The sequence below is a fragment of the Vombatus ursinus genome, unplaced genomic scaffold (genome assembly GCF_900497805.2).
Source record: "Vombatus ursinus unplaced genomic scaffold, bare-nosed wombat genome assembly UNPS02014928.1, whole genome shotgun sequence".
Lineage (NCBI taxonomy): Eukaryota > Metazoa > Chordata > Mammalia > Diprotodontia > Vombatidae > Vombatus > Vombatus ursinus.
In genome coordinates, this window is record NW_020954706.1 from 16,939 (window position 1) to 27,504 (window position 10,566).

The 10,566-nt window shown below is 43.7% G+C and overlaps 1 protein-coding gene across 1 annotated transcript in view; it reads right to left on the reverse strand.

Moving 5' to 3' along the window:
- Positions 1–6,442, reverse strand: part of LOC114029376 (cytochrome P450 2A13-like) — a 13,187-nt gene extending 6,745 nt beyond the window's left edge. Inside the window, exons 1-4 of the mRNA XM_027843778.1 lie at positions 6,211–6,442; positions 4,468–4,630; positions 3,028–3,177; positions 119–382 (exon numbers count right to left, since the gene is read on the reverse strand). Coding sequence (XP_027699579.1) covers positions 119–382; positions 3,028–3,177; positions 4,468–4,630; positions 6,211–6,390 — 757 coding nt within the window. The 5' untranslated portion in view covers positions 6,391–6,442. The remainder of the gene's footprint in view (positions 1–118; positions 383–3,027; positions 3,178–4,467; positions 4,631–6,210) is intronic.
- Between the last annotated feature and the right edge of the window lie 4,124 nt (positions 6,443–10,566).

Consider the following 10,566-nt stretch of genomic DNA (forward strand, 5'->3'; position numbering starts at 1 on the left):
GGGGAGGACAATCACCATGAAAGATGAAAGTTTAGATTAGGGAATGGGGGTCATAATGGAGAATGGGTGGTCAGGACGGGGCACAGAGTCAGATTGGGAGAAAGGAGTAAGATTGAGGAATAGAGTACTGAAGGTAGAGAAAAGAAAAGAAAGCTAAAGATTAAGGGATGAAGGTGAGTAGAGAGACCCAGGTGGGTATGAGAGAAGGTCTTGGGGGTCACCTGTCCCATGGATGTGGCTGTGAACTGGAAGCTCCCCTGTATCATACGCAACAAGGACAGGAACTGTTTGTCCTCATATTCAAATCGATCACCAAAGACAATGGAGCTGATGACATTGGAGACCATGCGGCTCAGGAAGAAGGTGGGGTCAATGGCAGCTCCTGTAGTGGAGCCAGGTCAATAGAGGCACAGAGATAAGGACTCTTGTTGTTTGTCCTTCTTTCTTCAAATAGGAGCATGACCTCTGGGAGGTGATGCCATGACATGCAAGTGAGTTGGATTGAAGGGAGGAAGGGCTGTGCAAAGTCACCAGTCTCACTTTCTTCTTTTCTAGAGTCACCTGGGTCCAGTGGGAAGATATCAATCAAGATAACTGGACATGGCACTGGATGTAGTGGGAAACCTTGACCTCTTCAAGCTAAGGTCTTTAACAAGTGTCAGTTTGACTGAGGCAATGCCCAGTCAAGGATTAAGGCTAGGTAAGAATTGAGTTAGAGAATGGCCTCTTTTACCCAGTCAAAAAAAAAAATCAATCTGAGAGGGGAAGACCCTCAGGGTTTCTAGCCAAAACAGAAACAATTACTATTTACATTCACTCTGAGCCAATCAGGCCCAAACCATGACCAAGTAGGACTTGGCCAGGAACCTATTGTTAACCAATCAAAGAAAGCCTAAGTGATTTGGATTTAAGGCATAGTCCTTAAAAAAGAAATGTCACTTATAAACCTTGCAAGTTACTGCAACTTATATATCTTGCAAGGTTTCAGAGATCAAAATTTATATTCCTTTGGGCATAGAGATAAAGAAGCACAGTAGAATGATAAAGAGAACAAAGGCAGAAAATCAAGAGGAGTACAGAAGAAACAGAGATAAAAAGGGCCATAAACCAGCACAGAGGTAAAAAGGCCAATAGATACATTGAGGCAATGTTTGAGAGAGATCAAGATGAAGTAGAAAAAGTGAGGTAGCGATGTGTGTTTCTGGGGAGGGAGATTCATAGAGGGTGGATAGGGATACAAAAGGAGGGAGGCAGAGAGAGAGAAAGAGACAGAGAGAGACAGAGACAGAGACTCAGTTTTCTGGTCCTCCAAAGGACAGTCATTATCCCCATCCCCAAATCCCATAGAGCAGGGACATTAGATGCTAGCAGCACAGTTGCCCCCTCCCTCCTCTCTCTCTCACTCTCTCTCTCTGTCTCTTTCTTTCTCTCTCTCTCTCTCTTTCTCTCTCTCTCTCTCACACACACACACACACACACACACAGTCACACTCAAACACACCCACACATCTTCCCCACTTCTTTGGACTCTAGGGTTGCCCTGACACCTGAAATGAAATGAAACTGAGCCCCACACAGAAGAGGTGACTTACTCAGGTAACAAATGGTAGAGTTGGGATCTACACCTAAGTCTTCTGATTCAGTTCCATTTCCATGACCCCAGGCTACCTCCCCTTATCTAGGATGTCAGCTGGAAGGGACTTTCAAGGTCATCTAGTCCAAAATCTTTACAGATGTGATCAATGTCACCTATTCAGTGATTGATAATGTAGAACAGCACACAGAGAGAGCATGGACCTGAAGTCATTGCTGTTCATTCATTTCGGTCATGTCTGATGCTTTGTGACCCCATTGGAAGTTTTCTTGGCAAAGATACTGGTTTGCCATTTCCTTCTCCAGTTCATTTTGAGGAAATGGAAGCAAACAAGTTTAACTCTCTTGCCCAGGGTCACACAGCTAGTAAGTGTCTGAGACCAGATTTGAACTCAGCAAGATGAGTGTTCCTGATATCAAGTCCAATGCTCTATCCACTGCACCACCTAGCTGCCCTACTGAAGCCATGAAGGCCTGAGCCCAAATCTGACCTCAGACACTGAGTAGCTATGTAACTGTGGGGACTTACTTCACCTCTGCCTCAGTTTCCTCATCTTTAAAATAAGGATAATAATAGCACCTACTTCCCTAGAATTCTTGTGAAAATCAAATGAGAAAATGTAAAGTACTTCAGAATCTTCAATGAGCTATATAAATGATTTCCTTTATTGTTGTTGAAAAAAACCCAACATTTCTCCTTTTAGAGGGAAGAAAAAACTCAAAGTCAGGGTGAGGAAGGGACTTGTCCAAAGTCACAGAGTCAGTGAGAGGAAAGCTAAAGCTTTAATCTGAGTTGCCTGGATCAGGGAGGTCTGAACCCAGACACCAAGAATCACAGAATCATTGATTTAGATGTGGAAGGGAAGCTAGAGGCCACCATACAGTGCATCCTTCTCATTTTACAGAAAAGGAAACTGAGATCCAGAGAAGTGAGCTCAAAATCACAAAGCAAGTAAGTAGAGGAGCTTGAGTATGGTAGTCAGGACTATTCACCACACCAGGATATAGAGATCAGCTAGTGTCAGATGCAAGGAAAAGTAAGTCACAGGGCACAGAGGTAGGTTCTTGGGGGTCAGAGATGACAACAGCCAAATGTGGGGGCAGGGAGACAATGTAGTTGATGGCAGCTCAGTGGTGCATTAGTTAGAGCACTGGACTTGGAATTAGGAAGACTCATCTTCATGAGTTCAAATCTGGCCTCAGTCACTAGTTGTGAGACCCCCTGGGCAACTCATTTAACTTTGCCTCAGTTTCTTCATCTGTAAGATGAACTGAGAAGGAAATGGCAATCCACTACAGTATCTTTGCCAAGAAAACTCACAAAATAGCATCTTGAAAAGTTGGATATGGTTGAAATGATTGAAAAACAGCAGCAACAATATAGTTGATGACGACCTGGCCCAAGGCTGTGGAATATTCCTAAGGCCCACTCACCTTTTGTGCCTCGGAGAGCCTCACTGAGGAAGCCAGCTTCTTCTTGGATGCGCTCTTCAATGCCTTTCTTGCCCATGCCAAAATCCCTGAGAGTGGTGATGGAGAATCGTCGGAGTTGCCGGGCACTCTCACCATTGCTGAAAGCAACACCTGGAGTTGGCAAGAAGGAGGGAAGGAGCTCAGGGAAGACTGGAGATCCTGCAGGATCTGAAGTGCTGGCATGGGATCAGAGGGGATGTCCAGGGAGAGACCAGCAGAGTAAGAGAATACAAGAAAAGATACAGAGGCCAGGAGGAACAAAGAGAAATGGGGAGACATGGGGAAGTAAGGGCACAAGGGGAGGTATGGAGACAGAGAGATGTAGGGAGAGACAGAGAAATGGAGAGATGGGGGAGGTGAGGAGACAGGAATAGAAGAATGGAGAAGAGAGAGAGAGAGGAGAGAATTAGGTAGACAGGAAAGGACACAGAAATGGAGAGGGGGGAGAAATGGGAAGACAGAATATGGAGAGTAGGGAAGAAGGTGAAGCAAGGAGAGACAGAAAATGATAAAGAGATGGATGGAGGAGATGGGAATATAGTGAGAGAATGAGAAACAAGGGAACATGGGGAAATAAGTAGAGACACAAAGAGAGATATAGAAGGACTGGGCTGATGGGGAGAGAGGAAAAGACAGAGAGGTGGAGAGATAGAGATGGAGGAAATGGGAAGGGAGTTAAGAGAAAGAGACAGATGGAGAAATAGGGACATATGGAGGAAAGGACAGATACAGAGAGATGGGAGAGATAGTGAAACAAAAAAGAGAAAGCTAGAGAGATGAGAGATGCGGGGAGCCAAGGAAAGGAAGAAAAATGGGGAAGAATAGGGCAATAAGAAGATAAATCAGGAGATATATGGGAGAAATGGGGAATTAGGGAGGGAAATGAAGAGGCTGACAAATGGAGTGGTATGGAGAGGTGATTAGACAAGGAGAGATAGAGAAAGAAATGGAGAGATAGAGACATAGAGAAAGACAGAGTGAAAAATGAGGAAGGTGAGAGAGAGAGTCATGGAGAGTCAAGGGGAGATAATGAAAGGGAGACAGAGAAAGATAGAAGGTGAAGAAAGGTGGAGGAAGGAAAAAGAAAAAGTGTGGAGAGGAGAAACAAGGGAGAGGTGGAGAAACACAGGGAGAAGAGGATACAAGAATAGCCAAAGAGATAGATAGTGAGAGACCAAGAAAGATGAAGAGACAAAGCACTGGAGACAGATGGAAAACCATGGAGACAGATGGGGAGACAGAAATGGAGAAACAGAGAAAGAAAGAGAAACAGGGAAGAGCAGATGGTTGAGGGAAGCAATGGTAGTCAAGGGAAGGGAAGGGAAGGAACAGAAGCTGTAGGAACCCTGGTCAGCAGCCTAGAGGAGGCCACATTGGCCTGGTCCCTGCCCAGACACTCACCAAATCCCTTAAAGAGCCAGTCGAAGGTGGCCTGCTTCCCCCTACCAGAGAACTCTTCTGCTTGGTCAACCAGTGCCTCCTTTACAGCCTCATATCCAGTCAGGACTATGATGGTTCTCGATCCCATGTGTACTGTAAACACGGGTCCATATTTTTCCCCAATCTGGAGGGCATGGAGAAGGCAGAAGAACCAGTGTTTTGCCTCTCAGCCCCGTGAGTTCTTCCCTCTTTGTTCTCTCCCTGAAAAATAACCTTTCACCCATCTCCTCTCAGCAGTTTTGAAAAAAAATTCCAATTGTGACGTAGGTATCAGTAACAAAATACAAACATTTCAGCACACAAAGACCGAGGAACAGGATTATGAATCCTTGTTGTAAACAGTTTATTTTTAAATAAACTTGTATGAGTAAATATATATGTAAAATATGTAACTATATATACATTTTCTTTTCTTTTTTTTTTGAAAGGCAGCATGGTGAGACCTTGGTTCAAGTTGTTCCTCAGATATTTACTAGCTGTATGACCCAGAGTAAGTCACTTCACCTCTTTCTCTGCCTCTATCTCTGAATTTTCTCATCTGTAAAATGGGGGGTTTGAACTCAATGGCCTCTCATGTTATTTCCAACTCTAAATCTACGAACCCATGATCCTCTGTTTAACAAGATAGTGACAAAATTGCTCTGGTTTTTCCTCCTTTGCTTGTTTTTTTTCTGTGACAAGTCAAGGCAACAAGCATTTATTAGACACCTACTGTGTGCCAGGCACTGTGCTAAGCACTACAGATAGAAAGGGAAAGATACTCCCTGCCCTTGAAGAGCCCACAGTCTAACTGGGCATATCTTTTCCAAACCCCTCACCTATACCGGGCTTCCTTAAACAATTCTGCAAAGTCACAAGAAATTAATGAACCCCGTGTTCAAGGCAGAGAGACCATGTCTGATGCTGCACCTCTAATGCCTGTTTCTGTTGAGAGTTCTCTCTGGGCTCTCATCTCTCCATCTCCCACCCTCTCCCTTGGGTCCTCTGTCTCAAGCCCTCAGGCTTGCTCTGCTGCTCTCTTGGTCTCTTCTCCACCATTCCCCCTAAATTCCTCTCTTGCAGCCCAGCTCTGCCCATCCCTTCCCATGAAGAGGTTGTGTGCTTTTCTTGGAGCCTCTTTCCATAAGATCATAAAACTTAGCCCGTAGAGACCATCTAGCCCAACCCAGCCATGTTACAGAGAAGGAAACTGAGGATTAGAGAGAGGAAGGGAACTTCCTAAGGTCAGCAGTGAGAAGCAGAGACTTTTTTCTGCCTCCATCTCTGTCTTTTTCCATCTCTCCTTCTCTCTAACCCTCCCAGAGTCTCCCTCCAGCCACCCTGGAACCTGCTTATGCATATGCATCTCTCTGTGTGTCTGCCTCTTTGATGCTTCTATTTCTCTGTCTCACTCTATGTCTCTGAGTCCATCTCTCTGTGTCTCTGTCTCTGCTTCTGAGTGTCTCTTTTGTGTGTTTCTGATGTACTCTGTGATTCTATCCCTGTCACGGTTACTCTCTGTATGACTCCTTCTCTATTACTGTGTCTCTAACTGTTGTCTTTGGATCTCACTGTCTCTTTGCTCCTCTGAGTGTCTTTGTCTGTAGATCTCTCTCTCTTTCTCTTTGCTCTTTGTTGCTTCTCTCTGTGTCTCTCTCAATCTCTGTTTCTCTGTCTCAGTCTCTCCATGTTCTCTCTCTTGTCCCCTGCCCCCAGACTCAGTACCTTCATGAGGGAGTCATACATCCGCTCAGTGTTGAGCTGCAGGTAGTTGCCGATGAAAGGCAGGGGCATAGGCCCAGGGGGAAGGCCGCTGCTAGCTTTCCTCTGTCTCCATACAGAGAGCACCATCAGGGCTGAGAGACAAAAGAATAGGGATCCCAGCAGCAGCCCGGAAGTCAGCATGGTGGAGGTGGCAGAGGCCTCACTGCAGTATTGGCTGGGGTTTGAGCAGATGTTGAGCCAGTACTGGAGTCCAGATAAGGCTGCTCCTGACTTTTATGCTTGGGCCTGGGGGGTGGAGATTGTCACCTGGTGCTGATATCAGCTCTTTTATGCAACATCCTCAGTTCTAACGCAATCTTCCCCTGAGCTCCAGGGCTGGTCAAATGTGAAGGTCACAGAGGGAGAGGGATTTAGTTCAGTAGAGACTCAGAGACTTGAGAATCCCAGGGGGTAAAAGTAAGAATGGAGCTTCAAATGGATAATATTGCCCAGAGATGGAGTTAGGGGTCTCAGAATGCAAGGATAGAAGTTGTGAGGGATCTAGTAATAGGACCTGGAGGGCAAGGTGTCTCAAGACTTGAAGATTAGGCTGTAGGGGGGTAAAAGGAGGAGGTAAGACTAGATCTATTACTGGCTGTGACCTTAAGTGAGTCCCTCCCTCTCTCTGGGCCATCCACTTTCCTTTCTGTGAGGAGAGAACTATGTGATCAGATAAACCCTAAGAATCACCTCCATGGGATATTTTCTGCAGCCATGGGACATGGGATCCTGCACCTATTGTTTACCAAGTATTCCTTTAAACACAATATTCACAACAAACCAAGAACTCATCCAAATGTGAGCTAAATAATTCTCTAACCCAAACCCCAATATATGACCCATATATACTTTGATCTAATTAGGGAGCTAGAAGGGGCAATAGTTAGATCTGAGGATTTGGAGTTGGGATCCTCTAACTTGGGGATCACCTAAGCTCTAACCTCATTTGTGTTCTTTTCTTTCAAAATTGTAGATGTGTTTTTGATGATAGACTTAAAATTATCCACAAATATGAATATTTCTGACCTCTTGATTTAGCAGATGAAGAAACTGAGAGGTGAAGTTTAGACAGCTAGCCAGTGGCAAAGCTCAGATTTGAACGCATGTCATCTGATTCTCTATCTGGGAGGGTGCCCATGGACAGCACCTCCAGTTTGGGTACCTGCCATATCTGCCTATGGGCAGCAGTTTGGGGGAGGAGAGAGGAAGTAAAGCTAGCAAGCACAAGTAAATGGATGATGATGGTTTTTAGGGAGATGCAGGGAGGGGCAGGTTAGGCAAGAGTTGGAAACTATTTGGGACTGACAATTATTTTCACCTGGGCTGACCAAGGTCCCAATGGCCCTCCTTCTCCTTCCCCTCTAGAGATAACCATAGGTACCTACTCTGTGAGGTCATAGCCTAGTAGAACTTAGGGTTGAGGAGAAGCCTAGGAAATCAGGACAATCTTTCTTAAGTCTACTTTTGGTAAGAGGGGGCCAGGGTGGGCAGGGGTACACTGGAAGGAATTCTAAGAGATTTGAATAACCATGGTTAGATTTTTGGTATGAGTGTTTATATCTCCGAAATCAGTGATTGCTCTAAATCAGGTCTTGATTTATTGTTTTGTTTATAATCTGGACATAAGGAATTATTAATAATGTAGATAAACTTAAAAGTGTGTGTTTCATGAGTGATGTCTCTCTGCCCTCCCCCCCACCTTCTCACTCTTGTATTGCTCAGTAGTTGATTGGTTTATTGTCCTTTTTCTAAAAGAATAAAATGATATCACTATGTTGGAGTCGAGGTACAGTACAATGAGTCTGACTTTGGTGATCAGACCAATACGAGGTTGGAAGGTTCTACCACAGATTGAGCCACAAATAGTCCAGATAAACATTTGGAGTCGAGATGTCTCTAAATTTGCACATCTAGTGTTTCTTTTGAGTTACTGCAATCCTGCTTTCTTCATTGAGCAGTGTCTCGATGCACCTTCTTTTATGAGGTCACACCATGCTGAGTGATCCTGTGCCAGTGTGTCCCATGTCTTATAATTGATTCACTCAATAAACAGTTTGTGAACTCAGCAGAAATGCAGTAGAAGTCTGCAGGGGTGAGGAACCTGCAGCCTTAAGGCCACATGTTGCCCTCTGGGTCCTCAACTGCAGTCCTTTGACTGAATCCAAACTTCACAGAACAAATCACCTTAATAAAAGGATTTGTTCTGTAAAACTGGACTTAGTCAAAAGGCCACACCCAAGGACCTAGTAGACCACATGTGGCCTCACGGCTGCAGGTTCCCCACCCTGGTAGGAAACAAAGTCAATGCCAGCCTGGGGGCTTGGTGATTCGTTGTTAATTAATCATATAACTTTAAGATGTGCAACATATCTTCCATCCATGATTTCATCTAAGCTTTGTAACACCCTACAATGTGAAGAGGTTGGAGAGAAATTAACTGGAGCAAGATTGATCTGTGTATGGGGTGTGTGTCGAAATGGAGAAGGGACTGACTTTGGAAGTCAGTGACCTCAAAAAGAAAAGCCTTGGCAATGAGAGGCACGGGTCTTGAGCCAAGGGTCAGTCAGGTCTAGAGTACACGCAAGAGCTCCTGAGATCAGACTTGGCTAAAATCTATCCCTGGCTCATGTACCCTCTGTAAACCTGGTTGACTGTGAACTCTGTGAAATGGAGTTGGATCAAAAGCCACCTACTTCTGCTGTCCTGGGAAGATCAGACCAGAGACCGACCATGGAACTTGGGGACTCCTTAACCCCATGCCTGCGGCAACATTGGATGATGGAAGGATTCAAAATTGGTCAAAGTCATGGGATCCAGCTCTGCTTCTTACTAACAGAGTGACTTGGGCGTCACTCAACACCTATGGACTTCCATTTTCTTTTTCTTTTCTTTTTATGTATTTCTTTTTCCCATAATTACTTCTATATACAAATTTTAACATTCATTTTTTAAAATTTTGAATTCCAAATTCTCTCCACCTTCCTTGAAAAGGCAATTAATTTGATATAGGTTATACATGTGCAGTCATGCAAAAGATATTTCCATATTAGTCATGTTGTGAAAGAAAGCAGATCCCCCCCCAAAACAAGAAAAAAATGATGGTTAAAAAAAGAGTATGCTTCAATCTGCATTCAGACTCCGTCAGTTCTTTCTCTGGGGATGGATAGCATTTTTCTTCATACATTTTTCAGAATCTTCTTGGATCATTGTATTACTGAGAATAGTTAAGTCATTCACAGTTGATCATTGTATTGTATTGCTGTTACTGGATACACTGTTCTCCTGGCTCTATTCACTTTGAATCAGTTCATGTAAGTCTTACCAGGTTTTTCCGAGAACAGCCCGCTCATAATCTCTTATAGTATAATGGTATTCCCTCACAACCATATACCACAACCTGTTCAACCATTTCCCAACTGATTGGTATCCCCTCAATTTCTAATTCTTTGCCACCACTATAAGAGCTGCCATAAATAGTACATATAGGTCCTACTCCTTCTTAAAAAAAAGCTTCTTTGGGATACAGACCGATTAGTGGTATTGCTGGGCCAAGAGTATGCATGATTTTATAACCCTTTGGGCATGGTTCCACAAGGGGGAATTAGGGCAGCTAGATAGTGCAGTAGATAGAGTGCCAAGCTTCAAGTCAGGAAGAATCATTTTCCTGAGTTCAAATCTGGCCTCAGACACTTACTAGATATGTGACCCTGGGCAAATCACTTAACTCTGTTGGCCTCAATTCCTCATCTATAACATGAGCTGGAGAAGGAAATGGCAAACCAGTCCAGTATCTTTGCTAAGAGAACCCAAATGTGGTCACAAAGAGTCAGGCATGACCGAAAGAACTGAATAATAACAACAAGGGGGGGGGCATCAAAGAGAGATGTGATGCACACTTTTCAAAATTATATTAAAGAGTTTACATGTAAAATTACGTTGATAATTGTGATGAAAGTGAAATTATTTTCCTATTTTAAGCGTCTACCTGATAATTTTAAGAGAAACAAAACTAATTTTCTAACTCAGACCCTCATAATGTAACAATTTGAAATTCTCTGAAGTTTTGGGTTAAATTTGTGTTTTAAATTTTATAGTCTTCTTACAGTTCTACTAACAAAATCAGAAAGATCAGACTGGGGCTAGAAAGTTGCATTAAATTATATTGAGTTTATATTGTCTTTTTACATGCTCTTGAAACCTGAGAAGCAGACCTGAAAGGAAGTGCCCCTTTAGATCTATCCTGATAAGATGGCTTGCTCCAAAAATGTCCAAGAAGAGTCATGACAACAACTACCTGGGACATAAGAGATGTTGAGA